Source organism: Octopus sinensis, linkage group LG13, assembly GCF_006345805.1.
Source record: "Octopus sinensis linkage group LG13, ASM634580v1, whole genome shotgun sequence".
Lineage (NCBI taxonomy): Eukaryota > Metazoa > Mollusca > Cephalopoda > Octopoda > Octopodidae > Octopus > Octopus sinensis.
The window spans coordinates 17,204,238-17,221,579 of NC_043009.1; the positions used below are offsets into that span (position 1 = coordinate 17,204,238).

The window sequence follows — 17,342 nt, forward strand, 5'->3', positions numbered from 1 at the left end:
TTTATCTTTTGAATTACATGTACAATCCACCAGATTGGTGTCTATACACTGTGTCTGTCTGTCTGTCTCACTCTACACACACACATACACACACACACACGCACACACATACACACACTCATGCATATTATATATGGTTGCAAACAAACTTGCTCAACTTATACTACACGGCACTTATAGAATTACAGAATTACTTATTGATTTTTTTATGCATTTGCTTTTATGGATAAGATATCCAAATTTTGATATTCTAAATACTATTCTTTGGAAACAAATGGTCACTTTTTAATCATCATGATCATAATCCAGTTCATTTATATTACTCCTTTGGTCAGTTGCACAGAAAAGATACTTGGTGCCTGGGGGCAAATATATTTTGGTGATCAAACTTTAATTAGTAGATGTGACAGGCCAAAGGATATTGTATGTCTCTTCACACCTATACACAGGAAGAGTTTCACTGCTCCTCTTTCACTCTGGTTACATCTATACTCATACATGTTACATGGTTCACTGAATCATTTCTTCATATCTTTCAACGCTTCTTTTTTTCCCTCTCATCTAACACTTTTACAATATTCCCAAGTCTGTGTTTAACCATTTCCTTTCAAGTCTTCATTGTTCTTTCACAGTTACATTTCGACACTCAGGCCACTGGTGTTATTCAGCTGGTATCGTGTATTTCCAAGTGCATACCAATATAATTGTCTTTTCCATATATGCTGGGTGCAATGGGTAAATTGTCACCACTTTATACTTTTAATTTCCCACATGCACGTTGTTTGTTTTTGATTTCGTCAACTACACAGTATAGTAGGGTCAGTTGGGCACCATCTGTGAGAAAAAACAGCACCATGATGCAATTCACTCCGTCAGAAATTTGGAAACAACATTCTGTACTGCTTGGAAGTGATAAAAATTGTGCTGAGAGTGATAAAAATCAAACATTCAAACATCATGGTGTTTGGAGTGATCACTAGTGATGGCGACATTATGCCTCCATTCGTCTTCCCACACAGATTCAGACTGAACACAGAAGTCAACATCAAGTGGAGGAGGTAGTGTCACCCTGGGTCAAGAGGATGGTTGCTGGAAGACATTATGTTTGGCAACAGGACTCTGCACCATGCCACACAAGCAGAACCCAGCCATGACTGCCAGACAATTTCTGTGACCACATCACCCCTAACATCTGACCACCTAGCTCCCCAGACTGTAACCCCTTTGATGATAATGTGTGGGGCACAGTTGAGCAAGAAACCAACAAAACTACGTGTAACACCGAAAATGAACTGAAGGCAAGGATTATGGCAGCATTCACCAAATTAAACAAGGAGGCCACCCAGAAGAGTTGCAGGAGATTCCGAAGTTGTCTAGAGGCCATGGTTGAAGCCAATGGCGATTTTATTGAATAAATTCACTCTTAAGTATTTCAAGATATTTCCATGTAATTTTGGTAAATATGTCTGTTAAAATTAGATGTCATTGTTATTTTCATTGTTGCATAATTTAGACAACAGTTAATTCACCGCACCCTGTACATTGACCAATGCCATGACCAGCTGCTTTCTCACTCATTGTTTTTCCTAAAGTAACATAACATATCCAACTAACTTAAGAATCACCGATTTCTCTCCTCGAGCTGATATTTGGAACTGTGAAATTTTACCCAATTAGGACAGAGGACAAATTAAATCATACTTAAAATTTTGATAATTTTCACATCTTCCTTTGTACTCTTATTTTATTCACTGTCATACAAAGTCAAGCAACATGTAATACTAACAAACAAAAAAATAATAATAATTAAAGCTGTTACATTTTCTGTTCTTTTTTTTTTTTTTTTTCCTAATTCATTTTATCTTCAGTGTTTCTGAGATCAGTAGTTCTGAAGCCTTTACAGGTCAGTATTCTTGAACTTATGGGTCATTCCTTCATGCTTTATCAGTTGTGTCCATGCAATAGATTTTCTTTTACCACACAACACAACAACTCATCATCATGTCTAAATGTCTATTAATGCTCTTCACTGAAACCATTATTCAGAATGATATATGTGCCAATAACAACACAATAAAATTTAAAATAGCAATAATTCATTTTGTAGTTATTTTTAAATATAATTGATGAATTTGACTCAATGGATCAACAGCTCTCTAAAGTCCTATAGTCATTAACATCAGTCTTAGATGCTACAATCAAATATCGTTTGAGTAACTACTTCATATTTTGATAAAATTTCATTGTGATAGACAAATGAAGCCTGCTATTTTGTATCACAATACCATAAGGACTTCTAATATACACTTGTCAGTCAACACATCTTTAGTTTATTCCATCAACTTATGCTGTTGGTATTATCTAAAAGGATAATTGTTTATACCATACGTTAGTGTTTGCCTTCTTTTACTCGTTAACCATTCAATCATCTTTTGCAGCATTGATAGTTGAGACAAAATAATCATTACTTCTTGCAGAATAGGTACCAAACTGTTCAAAAAGTAATAAAGAGCAAAGCTTCCTTTCTAGATTCCTTCTACAATTCTCTGTTTTCTTAACTAAAAACCAACCCAGTGTAATTCTTGAGATGGCATTTAATTTTGGTAAATATTTCAATAGCACATTTTATATACACAAAATGATAGCAGAATCTAATTTTCTAAAGATTTTACATGAGAGAATAGATGAGTGATACATGTCTTTTAGAAGTGAAGTTCCCAAGCAATTCTTTGCAGTTTTATTCTCAGCATCTAAATAGGATGACTTTAGTAATATTAACTTACCAGAACAGGAAAATCCATTTTCTGCCAAAACATATCTCTCTGGTTCACACTCACAATGATGAGAGCCAATAGTGTTAATGCAGATTTGTGCACAGTTCCCATTACTGCTAAGGCATTCATTGATGTCTAAACAAGAAAAAGTACATAAAAATAATTATTTCTAGCATAGGTACAAAATAATTTAATACTGATTTCAGATTCTGGCACAAGGCCAACAACTTTAAGAATGGAGCTAAGTTGATTTCATTGACTCCATTTACTCAACTGGTATTTTACTGACCTTAAAAGGATGACAGACAAAGCTGACTTCAGCAGAATTTGAACTCAAAATGTAAAAACAGACAAGATGTCACTAAGCATTTTGCCCAGCGTGCTTATGATTCTACCAGTTCACTGCCCTACAAAATAATTCAGTACAAACAACGACAGTAATCAATGCCATCGGACACATATGAAACGTTTTACCCTGTATTGCAACACAAGAGGGCTGTGAAAAACATGACCTGCCAGAAAAAACATGACCTGGCAGAGAATACCAGATAGCTGACATTTTAAGGAAGAACTTGGAAAGGAGTTAAGGAGATGACTCAAGGTGGGATGAACTCAATATTGGTGATGAGAATAGGAGATAGAACTGAGTCAGGAATGCTTGAGTGGTAGTGTGAGGAGAAACCTCTATATGTGTTTGACTGTCACAATATAGCAGCTAGATTATATATCTCATACCACATAGCAGCAACAATTCTCACAAAATTTTATACTGAGAATAGTAGTTAATGCAGAGGAGGGGAGGGGATGCAGCAGGGTTGATGTGAGGTGGAGAGATAAGTGGTTTGGGAATGCCTGAGTGGTGGAAGTACAAAATCAGCGAGCTCCAAGAAACAGAGACTATTATAGAAAAAAAAGACAGAGTAGACAACATGTCTGCCAATTAGTCAAGTGGCCCTTCTCAGCAACACTGTTCTTGATCTGGGAGTATTACTTTATTGAAAGACTTGTGTGAGCCTTGTAGAATGGTGGCATAACTTCATCTTCATCATCATCATCATTGTTTAGCATCCATTTAACATGCTGGAATGGGTTGAGCAGTTTGACAGGAGCTGGCCAACCAGAGAGCTCTCCAGACCCCAATCTGTTTTGGCATGGTCTCTTTGCTCTCCCTAATGCCAACAACTTTACAGTGTGAATATTTGCTCCTACCACAAAAAAAAAAAAAGAAATTCTATTTTTTTATAAAGCAGTTAAATATCATAAAGCTTTTAAATTTGTCCACTTCCTATGGATAACACCATAATAGGACTGAAAGGATGAGGGAAATTCAGTTAGGTTAATTGACCTGCTACAGATAGCAGGCAAATCTACTTTAGATTCTACTATTTTATCATCACAATAGAAGAATATAGTGGATAAATTAGTCCTAAATATAATATAGCAAATCCAGGTAGGGTGGTCATGGTTAGAAAAATGATCAAAGAGCAAAATACCTATGGGACACACCTAATCATTCAGCTGACTGCATCAACATTGCATAAATATGTTTCACTAGAAAACTCCAAAACCATGGAACAGCAGGGATGACTTTCACCAAAGGCTATTATTTATAGTAGGTCAAGCAATCCTACAGACTCCCCTTCATTGTCTTAGACCTTTTATGCTGTAATCTATTGACATTAGATAAATTATTGAAAGCTCTACAATAGTCATCCATCTTCTTTACGAAAAGCTCTGAGACGCAATTTTATTGATGATGGCATCGTTGCAAAATATTTTTTATTGTCAAATTTACATACAAAGTAGTCGTCTTTCATTTGTTTCCAAGACTGACTATTCCTTATATATCACATGATTCTGTGATCCTGAGAGATATTTAGAAGATGAAGAAGAAGAAGAAGAAGAAGAAGAAGAAGAAGAAGAACAACAACAACACAACAACAACAACACAACAACAACAACAACAGCAACAATGAATAGTAAAGTGCTTATTACCAGTGCAGTTCTTCTTATTTTCTGTTAGTTGGAATCCTTTGGGACAGGAACAGTGGACAGAGCCAGGAGTATTGTGACATTTGTGTTCACAGGCAAAATAATTGTTCTCGCATTCATCAATGTCTGTGGAGAAAATGACAAATGATAAATGGTAAACACTTCAATATTTCCAATAAAGTTACTAACAGACCCATTCCTGAAGAATTTCTGAAAGATATTTATTCTGAGGGGCAAGTATTGGACAATTTAGCACAGAATGTGGCAAGTGTGATATTTAAGTAATCTGAAGAAAGAAAGGGGCAACTGCATCGTGTGTGTGTGTGTGTGTGTGTGTGTGTGTGTGGTGTGTGTGTGTGTGTGTTTGTGTGTGTGTGTGTGTGTTTGTGTGTGTGTGTGTGTGCGCACATATGTTTGTGTGTGTGTGGGGTGGGGTGGGGTGAGGCCAGTTCTTAGTTTGCTAGTTTAGCATTTAAACCAGCCATATTCTAAATGTTTTATGCTCAAATTGACCAGATCCAACCTCTCACACCTACCCTACAAAGTTATTCGAAAAATAAACAATCACATCGATGAAATCTCAAAGCAGGATTAATTCAAAACAAGGTAAATAAAAAATCATAATGAGGGAGTGCTGAAAATTTCTTGGCTTTAAGGGTATCGTGAAAGGCCTGGCTGGAGACCCAGCTTTCTGAGTTCTTTTACAGGGCTTGGAGAAACTGATGGACTGCTGCAATAAGGGTTTGAATCTGAGTGGGGAATATGTTGAATAAGATCATAATTAACTGATCCCACTCCTGTGTTTTCTTTTACCCAAAGCCAGGAACTTGTCAGCATCCCCCCCCCCCACATACATTTCACAGAGTAATCTGAATGCTGAAGATGGAACTGGAGCCATTATTGTCGTGACATCAGTGTGGATAGAGATGTTGCATGCTTGTGAATCAATGGTTGTAGTGTGTTGCTGAGTAAGCACTTGTCTGTTGCTAGATAACCTCCAGACAGATTTGTTATGTATTGTACAGCTGTACCGTACTAACAGTACTCAACAGCTGAAGTCTGTTTATTCCTTTCTACTGACTACAATTACACCACCACCACAGTAGGGGTATACACCCAAGCCACCGTCTCAGTTACTCACTTCATAGCATTATAGTCTATCTAATATATATTTCTTTACTACCCACAAGGGGCTAAACATAGAGGGGACAAACAAGGACAGACGAACGGATTAAGCCGATTACACCGACCCCAGTGTGAGACTGGTACTTTATTTATCGACCCCGAAAGGATAAAAGGCAAAGTCGACTTCGGCAGGAATAAAGAGACGTTTTACGTTTATATATTTCCATTGCTTACAAATGATTTGGTTCTTCAAGACTGTCAATGTTTTCCAAGAATAGTAACTAGTTGATGGCTGTCAGGAAAACATGTGCAGGTAAAGAATTCCAGATGGTTGACATTCTAGGGAGGAGGTAATGAGGTGTTTCAAGGTGAGATGAGAGTAGGAGAGACTGATAAGTCAGGAGTACCTGAGTGGTTGTATGAGACCAGTCAGCTTTGGGGAAAGGTCACAATGTCACTGTGGTTGTCTGACCTTCTCAGTAGAGCAGCTAATTTATTTTTGCATCGCAATCTTTGAACAACAACAGCATTAGTTACAGGTTTTTGTTGGGTCATTTACAGGTTCACTGCATTTCTGATGGGGAAAATGACAAGGGCCCGTCACTAGTTTTTTCCATTTTTCATCAGTATACATCAGCAAAATGCATACACACCCACACAAGCGCACACATACAGGTATGTGTTTATTCTATGCATGTGCAGATAACGTCATCATCTTCATCCTAATGCAATATCCGTCTTCCCTGCTAGCAAGTGACAGGAAGACTGCATTAAGCTCCAACGTCTGTATTGTCATAGTTGCAACAGCTGGCTGCCCTCCTGAATGCCAACTGTTTAACAGAATTTGATGACACTAACAATAGTGAGTTTGCCAAGTAACTTGCAAGATAAAGAAAAAGTCACCTGAAGTGAGTGGGGTTGTAGCAGAGAGTGGGGTGAGGGGTTATGCCAGATGTTGAGAAACTAAAGTATGATAGAGAAACAGGTATGGGTGTCTTGCTGTAGAAGATATACATGGTTACTTCACATTATTCAAGGGTGAGTGGGAGTAACTGGAAAGATAAAAATGGAAGTGACAAGGTATCAAAGCAAACTGATGGCACTGGAAGATGGGTATAAGAGAATGGATGGAAGGGTAGGTTTATAAGAGTGTGAGAAGAGAGTGATATGCATTTAGTGATGGAAGTAGAGATGAATGTGGTGATGATGAACAATGGTGAACCCCAATTTCTGGCCTCCTAATTCCCCTAATTGTAATCCCATCTGTGGGACATGGTTGAGAAAGACACCAACTACTACACCAAAGCTGAGTTGGTGGCCAAGATCAAGGAGGGTTTTGAAGATCTCTCTAGTGACACAGTGAGCAATGCATGTTCCATCTCTCAGCCATAATCAGGCCTGATATTTTTTTATTTTTTGGATGGGATATTGTTTCCTTTTCTTTTTATGCCAACTGTCAAATTTAGCCCAAGCACCTTGTACGTGTGTGTGTGTGTATAAAGTGATGGTTCGTTGCCAACTTAATGTGGCAGTTCCTGTGTTATTACTCAATCTGAGATTATGGTTAGGAGAAGTTTGCATGAGGTGCAATGCAATGGGATTGAACCCAAAAACATAAGATTGTGATGCAAATACCCTTGCTCCATCTTCATGCCTGTGTCCATACAGCTTACTCACAATAAAATGCTGTCTTTAAAACTATGATTTGCACATTTTTAAGTCCTGAATTCTTGAAGAAGATGTCCCAAATTAGAGAAAAGTTGATGACCTAAATTATAATGGTGACTGATTATTAAAGTTCAAACCAGAACTGAGATCCTATGGACATCTTGTACCAGGATATTGGGAGTTTTGAACTCAAGTATTTGTCCTTTCGTATTTTATCAGTTATCACCATGATATAGATTTTCTTTTCAATTAGCAGAAATTCAGTGTAATTACAAGAACTGATGAGCAACCTTAATTACTCACCACACCACCACAATTCACATCAATATAAACCCAGCCTATAGCTAGTGAATATCTTACCTGTTGTTGTCAACAAAGATTTTAAGCACAACAATATGAACTAAGAAAAGGAATGTAAAACATTCCTACTCTTTCATCAACAGCATAGACAACTAAGGGTGATGGGTAAAAAGGGGTTTTAGTGCAGTTGTTGTGATGAAGTTGGTAGTAGTAGTAGTAGTAGTAGTAGTAGTAGTAGTAGTAGTAGTAGTAGTAGTAGTAGTAGTAGTAGTTGCAGCAGCAGCAGCAGCAGCAGCAGTGGGGGTGGTGGTCAAACTCATGTTTTCTAATAAAATATTTTTCCAAATTTTTCACAAGAATTACTTTTGCTAGTTGTTACAGCAACAACTGCAATAGTAGTAGTAGTAGTAGTAGTAGTAGTAGTAGTAGTAATAGTAGTAGTGGTAGTTGTTGTTAAACTGTCATGTTTTCTTATAAAAGTGATAAATTAAATGGGAAAGTTGTCATTGAGTAATAATTGTCTGATTAATTATAGCAATTAACTTATTAAGGGAATTGACAATTATGGATTTGCAGTTTTTTCGTTTTTTATTTTATGAGAGGTGGGGTTGAAAATTTGTTTTTAAATACCTAACACAACATCATCATCATCATGATAATCATCATCATCGAGTTGTTATCAATGTCATTTACATCATAATCAGGGTTTTCATCAACATTACAATTATCATCACTCTCATTGTCATCATTGTCACTACTGGTGCAAATATTCAATCATCATAATCATCATCATCATCATCATCATCATCATCATCATCATGGTCATCATCATCACTACTCTTGAAATTTCAGTTATTTTAGAAGGTCATGCTGATGATGATGACAATCATCTTCATTATTAACACTTCCATCATCATCATCCTTTTCATTGTTGTTGTTATTGCTGATATTGTGATCATTCGATTTATCATCTTCATGATTATTACTTTCATCCTTCTTATCATCCCAGCTACCAACAATAACAACATCACCACCACCACCTTCGTTTTTTTATCGTTATCACTGATGTTGTTGTCATCTTCATTGTGATCACTGTCATCATCATTGGCATTGTTGTTGTTGTCATTGTTATCACCATCATCATCATCATTGTTGGCAGCATCAACATCAGTATCATCATCATCCTCTTCTTCTTCACCATCATCAACCTCATCCCCGTTTTCTTCATCATCACCAGCATCACCACTATCATCGTTTTCATCATCACTAACATTATCACCATCATCACCATCACCATCATCACCATCATCATCATCACCATCAACATCATTATCATCACCATCTTCATCATCATCATCATGCTACTATGTTGATGCTGGTGAAATACATACACATTTTTCATCTCTTTCCAAAAAACTTTATCATATTTTTATCTTTCTTACTCACTGCATCTTTAATTTTAATGAAACTTTTTATATATTTTTTGGTTTCCTATTGAAAGAAAAACGTTTTTTTTGTATTTTTAATGAAATAAATTACTTTTGATGTTGAGCAAAATCTGAACAAAAATTAGAACCATTGTCAGCACTGCTACTGCCACCACTACAACTACTACTACTGCTACCACCACCACCACCACCACCACCACTACCACTGCTATCAATACCATATTTACTACCACCACCCCTACTATTACCCCTTTACTACTCCTGTTACCACCACACCCTCAACACTTTAACCAACCCCACAGCTTCCACCACTCCTTCTCTACCCTGCACTGCCACCCTGCCCTCATCACCACCACTATGACCAATACCACTATTCTGATACCACCATATTCCAACAACTTCTTAAAACAGCCATATCTGGAGGTCTGATCAAAATACCTTATTTCAAATGTGATTTGGCCTGAATTCTCCACCCTCTCTTCTTTCTCCCCAACCCCACCAGCTTTCCTTCACAAATTATATTTCAAATATCTAATCAAATTATCTTTGTAACCCTCTCCAACAAACTTCCACCCCACCCCCACCCCATGTACCCTTTACTATTTAAGTATATAGTCCCTTCATTGGGTCATGTGACACATTGCCTTAGAGATTTGAAGGAGACATTTGTGAATGTTTGCTAGACACACAAATAGTGCTGCTTTCCCCTCAAGATGCAACCAGCAACAGCATATCCGGAACGAGGGTCACAGGAACCAGCAAAACTCAACAGTTGCACCCTCACATGTGCACTCTACCCAAGCTGCTTCTGCCCAGAAAAGTTTACTCCCTAAAACAATCCACGTCTATTGTGTTTGATGTCCCAATGAAGAAAGGGGTTGTCCAAAGACCCATCTTCTTGATGTGACATCACTTCCCCTTGCTTCCAGTCCCATCATCACTCTTCCCTCATCCCCTTCCTGATCAGGTAGGAACAGACTGGACAGCGAGTATGCCCATAACACACTTTTCTACTCTAGACACAAGGCCTGAATTTTTGGGGGAGGGGCCCAGTTGATTAGATCAACCCCAGTATGCAACTGGTGCTTAATTTATTGACCCTGAAAGGATGAAAGGCAAAGACGACCTTGACGGAATTTGAACTCAGAACATGAAGACAGACAAAATATCGCTAAGCATTTTGTCTGGCTTGCTAGCGTTTCTGCCAGCTCACCACCTTATGCACAACACACTCTAATACAGCACTATACGAGGTGGTATCAAAAAGTTCTGGGACTAGTTCTGTAGCACACCAACAGATGGCAGCACATGGTTGTGGGCACAGTGAGAGCTAGCAGTGACCTTCATGAGACAGTGTGCCGAGTGACATTGCAGTGTTGACTTTGCAAGTTGTGGAATTTGTGTTTTTGTGATGTGTATGCTGTAGTTTGTAATTTCTGTCATAGACTGGAAGTTGCAACAAAGAGGCATCTTGAAATTTTGCATTAAACTTGGGAAGTCTGCTACAGAGACATTATGCATGCTTTGGCAAGCTTACAGGGACAAGGCAATGGGTTGTGCCCAATGTTTCAGATAGCACAAGCACTTCAAAAGTGGAAGAACATCCCCGAAAAACAAAGAGTGATGTGGGAGATCTGCTACGAGCATCAGCCTCAGGAAATGTGGATCATCAGAGGACAGTCAATGGCATTTGGAAGCACTCGAGGGAGGAGATTTGGCTAAAGCGATGGATCTGTGGAGCACAAGGAATTCGATTCTTCATCACAACAATGCGCCTTGTCACTGAGCACTCCTCACTTGTGAGTTTCTTGCCAAAAACAATATGGTAACACTTCTGCATCTGCCCTATCCACTAGATTTAGCAACTGTGGACTTTCGTTCCTTCCCCAGATGAAAATGTTGCTCAAAAGTCACTTTTTTTTGCACTGTTGTCAAGATACAGAGCAAATCACAGAATGTCCTCGACTTACAGAAAACGACTTCCAGTCCAAAAGTGGCAGAAATGCTAGGACCGGTGTTATTGCTTTGTAAGGTGACTATTTTGAAGGAAATGATGTTAAACCTTAGATGAATATGTTATTTTTTTATTAAACATAACTAGTCTGGGAACATTACGATACCACCTTGAAAGCAACACTATAAGCAGCTATGGCTATTTTGGTCAGTTGTTGTTGCTTAGTGCTAATTCAGCCTTTAATGAACTGAATTAGAATCAAAGGTTTATGAATATCCTGTCTTTTCTTTGGACATTTTCTTTGAACATTTGAACATTTTTGTTTCTGCGAACATCCTAGCTATTTCTATCTTAGTCAGATTCTATCTAGTTCTACATATCCTAATGTGTCCATACTTTAAGAAGGCCTTTTATAATTTTTCTAAGACTTAGCAGGTTGTGTGACCACTTGGAGGCTCCCTTCCTGGCACAGTAGTGGTCAGTCATCAAAAATAATATCATACTCACAGATTTATCTAAAAGACAAACAAGAAAGAAGGAAAAGAGTCTAAGCCAAAACAAATTCTAAAATGTACTTACCTTCACATGGAATGTTGTCAGGTGGACTTCCTTGGTAACCTTCATTACAGAAGCAATCTTTAATTGAGGTTTTCAATGGACCATCTGTGTGGGAGGAGTTGGGACATTGAACACAGATAACATCAGTCTTTGAACGGTATGTGTTCCGCAGGCAACCTGAAGAATTATTGTAAAAAGGAATCGGTAAATATCAGCCATCTCATGTCTAATATTTTCTGAGATATAAATGTTAGTGGAGGAGGAACAGAAAGTAGAGGGAGAGGGGGAGAAAGATGGGGAGGGAGGGAGACAGTGTGAATAACAACACCTTTATTAGAATGGGCTTTGATTTTATGTGTGTGTGTGTATGTGTGTGTGTGTGTATGTGTGTGTGTGTGTGCATGTGTGGATGTGCGCGTGTGTGTGTGTATTTAAACATTTTGTATCATCTATCTGGATGTTTTGCGTTCTTGCCCCATTCTGCAGTCTAGATCTTAACACACTACAGATGGGTATAAAAGAAAGATATAAATTATATTCAGCAGTATATTTTTATGAGTGTGGATTGGTATTGGACTTGCGATGTTGCTGGTCACGTGCATACTTTGAAATACTCGTGAAGTTAAATGGAATACTATGCTGATGCAAAACAGTGAGTAAAATAATTTTTTAATTTCAGTTCGAAACACATTCATAGTTAAGCAGCCTTATTGATTCATTATTTTTCATTTGCTTGCCTACAGTAAAGTGTTATTCTCGGAGATTTTAAGGTAGTAAAAAGGAGTTTGGTGTCTATTTCTTGCAGTGCATGGTGAGGCATAAAGCCGATCCCTTGTTATAATTATGCATATAATTACAAAATATTTTATACACACATGCACATACACACACACACACACACACACACACACACACACACACACACACACACACACATATATATGTATATATCCTTTTCCTTCCTACTCTAGGCACAAGGCCTTATATACATATATATATATATATATATATATATATGTATATATATATATATATATAATGCTCGTTGCTTAGTTTTTCTTGGAGGGCTGGCCGTGATCTAGTAATCTCAAGATTAATCAGCCGAAATTACTACGATGATCCGGTTCTTGACTGAAGACTGAGGGTTTCGAATGTCCTGTCCGTGTTTATTGTATCGTCTTCTAAGAGTTATACGTTCTTGTCCATGTTGTATTTTTCTACATACCTTATATATATATATATATATATATATATATATATATATATATATCATTTTCCTTTCTACTATAGATAAATATGTAATTTTTTTTAAACATAACTATTCTGGGAACATTTTGATGATACCACCTTGCAAGCAACTCTATAAGCAGCTATGGCTATTGTGGTCAGTTGTTGTTGTTGTTTAGTGCATATAATGTGTGGTAAGAGACCCTGTGAGACCTCTGGCTGTGGGCTGCTGTCCACTCTCCAAGTATCTACCAGAACAAGCAAGACTGAACATTCTGAGAAGTAAAACGATATATATATATATATATATACATATATATATATATAGAATAAAACTTATATATAAAGAACGTGAAATTCACGAATTGACAAACACGGAAAAACGGACAGTAATTCAGAGCCTTCATTCTTCAGTCAGAAACCGTTTCATCATGGCAAATTTCGGCTGTTTAATTCTGAGATTTGCTCCGAAAAGGCCAGCCCCAAGGAAAAGCTAAGCTATGGGCATTAGATTTGCTTGGTAGAAGGAAAGAATGTGACAACCGAGACGAATAGGAAAACAAGAGACGAAGATAAACTTGGAAACAGTAACGAATAAAAACAGGAATGATACGGGGGCGTCTTACGACTTTGAGACAAAACGAGACAAAACAATTATATATATATATATATATATATATATATTATATATATATATATATATATGTATATATATATGTATATATATATGTATGTATATATATACAGACAGACAGCTAGATAGATAGATAGATAGATAGATATAGATAGATAGATAGATAGATAGATAGATAGATAGATAGATAGATAGACAAATAGATAGCTTATAATGTGTGGTAAGAGACCCTGTGAGACCTCTGGCTTCGGGCTGCTGTCCATTCTCCAAGAATCTACCAGAACAAACAAGTCTGAACATTCTGAGAAGTAAAACAACAATACGCAGTGGGAATGAACCCAGGACCATGTAGTTGGTAAGCAAGCTACTTACCACACAGCCACTCCTGCACCTATGTGTGTATGTGTGTGTGTGTGTTTATGTGTTTCTCTGTGTGTGTGTGCAGTGACATGGTGTCTTTATTAATATTGCCGGACAGATGCTTCATGCTGTCCTGCTCGCTTGGCTGTTACGACATCATCAGTCTGACTAAAACTCTCGCTGTCAGGAGTGACTCAAAATTATGACCTTGTTCTCACTTTGTCATTGAATGAGCGTTTTTCTCTTTGACATTTCATTAGTCATTGTTCATCACTCACATCTATTAACTTGTTTGCACAGAAATATTCAGATCAAATCCTAGAGCCACTTCCTCCGATTGAATTGGTATAATTGATAGGAAAGTTTTATCTATCTATAAGAGAAAATCCCATCATCTGGTTGAATCCATGTGTCAGCGTCTCTCAACCATTCCTACTGCATTCTTTCTCATTACTTTCATAATTCATGTCCAAGACACCATCACTCCAACACACACATGCTAATGAAAAAATAAACTTTCTCGCAGTGATTCAAACAGATTCTCAAAATATAGGCACAGGAGTGGCTGTGCGGTAAGATGTTTGCATCCCAGTGACATGGTTCAGGGTTCAGTCACATTGCACAGCACATTGGCCAAGTGTCATCTACCATAACCTTGGACCAAACAAAATCTTGTAAATGGATTTGATAGAAACAAGCCCATTATATGATAATAATAATAATAATAATAATAATAATAATAATAATAATAATAATAGAAATAATATATATATATATAATAATAATATAAAATATATATATATATCCATTTATACATACATATTTGTACATACTTACATCTATACGTATATATATATATATGCATATGTGGGCACAGGACATCACAAAATGTGTACAACAAAAGGGATACGAAGTACGAGTATATGGAATATGAACTATTTTTTCAAACAACGAAAGACACAAATAGAAAATAAAACAAGCAAACATAAAGAATGATCCTTCATCAGTTGTTGGCTGTTTTTCTACTCTTGTATTTCGAGCATTTAACAACAATATACACTTTTGTTCGATAAAACAGTTGCTCCCGCAAAGCAAATTCAATAAAATTTGGGATTTTGCAGAGGGTCAAAATTGGTAACACAAACAGGACAGTGAAAACAAACCGGAAGGGCTGCTAAGCCTAAACGAGGTTGTGGTGGTGAACACGTAAATCAAGCTTGGACAGTATATATATATATATATATATTAATTAATAATAATAAATATTAGGGAATAAATCCAAACTTACAGGGTATATTTTTTAATAATTTTGTTACATATTTAAATAATATAAATTAATCATATGTATTGGCTTAAGTCTTTCATTGTTTGATTTGCCTAATAGTGGTTTTGTCTCTAATTTAATATAATATATATATATATATATATATATATATAATATACATACATACATATATATGTATGTATATATGCATGTATGTATGTGTGTCTTTGTATCTGTGTTTGTCCCCACTACTGCTACTTGACAATTGGTGTTGGTGTGTTTACATCCCTGCAGTTCAGCAAAAAAGACTGATAGAAAAGGTACCAGGTTTAAAAAAAAAAGAATAAGTACTAGGTTCAATTCATCCAACTAGAATTCCTCAATAGGATGCTCCAGTATGGCTACAGTCTAATAACTGAAACAAATAAAAGATAAAAGATATTGTCTCCAGTTTTTTTTTCTTTAAAGAAGCAATTTTACCTGTGATCCTAATTTTTAATTAACTTTGTCTGTTTTACATTTTCCTGTTCATCTGTGTTCATCTAATACACCCTTGCCATCATCATCATCATGATTATCATCACCATCATCATTGCTTTTATGTCTACTTCTTCTATGTGCCAGCATGGGTTGGAGGAGACACAGTGAGATATTATTTCATGGCCTGATGCCATTACTGTGGCCACCATTTGCCTATTTCTCAAACAGAGTATTCCACTGGACTTCACACATCAGAACCAACCAAACAGCCAAAATCACCATCACCAAAAGAGTGTCAATGTGACGACACACAGAAATAATATGGAAATAAACACACATGCACATATAAATATACACATATGTATGTGTGTATGTGCATGTGTGTGAATGTGTGCATGTGTATACATACATACATACATATATATATATATATATATACATACATATGTATATATATATATACATATATCTTTATATACATATATATACATGTATGTACATGTGCATAATACATACATACATATATGTATATATATATATATATAAGCATACAGATATATATATGTATGTACTTATATATACATGTGTGTATGTGGTTCTAGTTCAATCTTCCTTCCTTTCTCACCTAATTATCTCCCCTATATAATTTTATTTCCAAATTTATTTCCAATGTTTAATTCAATAATTTAATGATGTATGCTCTTTATCCTCCAAATAGATTTTTATTATATTTTCTTGTCTTTCAACCTGAATAGCCTTTTGTGTCAAATATTACTACACTCTTACATTTATACACGCATGCACACATACGCATACACACACACACACACACACACACACAGAACACATACAATTTATACAAATACATATATGCTCATGCACATGCATGTATGTGTATGTAATATGATATAATGTAATATAAATTAATATAATATAATAATAAACATATACACACATACTCAAATAGTACATGTGTTTATTTTACACACACACACACACACACACAACACACACACACACACACACACACACACACACATAATGATGGGGTGCTGAAAAGTTGCTGGCTTTAAGGGTATCATGAATGGTCTGGCTGGAAGCCTAACTTGATGAGTTCTTTGACAGGGCTTTGAAAAACTGAAGAACCACTGAAGAATGTGAATCTGTGAGGAGTGTATGTTGCATAAATTCATAGTTAACTGATCCTCCTGTATTTTCTTTTACCCAAAACAGGGAACTTTTTGGCACCCCTTCATATGTGTATACATATATATATACATAAACGTCTGTAATCATTTTAACATCCAGTTTTCTATTTATGTATGAATCAGACAAGAATTATTGAGACAGATTTTCTACAACCAGTTGTTCTTCTTGTTGCCAAACAAGGTAATTTTTTTCTCTTAGAATGGACATGTTTTCACAGGTTCCTTATTATGTATAGACATAGCACAACCATCATATAAAATATATTAATATTTTATGTATAGTTTTACATAAAAAGAATCAAGAGTCACTCAATGGTTTAGGTGGAGTATCACATTTATTTTTTCCAGGA

At 36.3% G+C, this 17,342-nt stretch overlaps 1 protein-coding gene across 4 annotated transcripts in view; it reads right to left on the reverse strand.

The window, feature by feature from the left end:
* The window catches only part of LOC115218584 (fibrillin-1), a 653,797-nt gene that overhangs the window by 158,967 nt on the left and 477,488 nt on the right, over positions 1–17,342 (reverse strand). For all 4 annotated transcript variants that reach the window (XM_036508171.1, XM_036508172.1, XM_029788478.2 and 1 more), the window contains 3 exons: positions 11,841–11,996; positions 4,770–4,892; positions 2,784–2,909 (listed from right to left, as the gene is read on the reverse strand). In XM_036508171.1, coding sequence (XP_036364064.1) covers positions 2,784–2,909; positions 4,770–4,892; positions 11,841–11,996 — 405 coding nt within the window. The remainder of the gene's footprint in view (positions 1–2,783; positions 2,910–4,769; positions 4,893–11,840; positions 11,997–17,342) is intronic.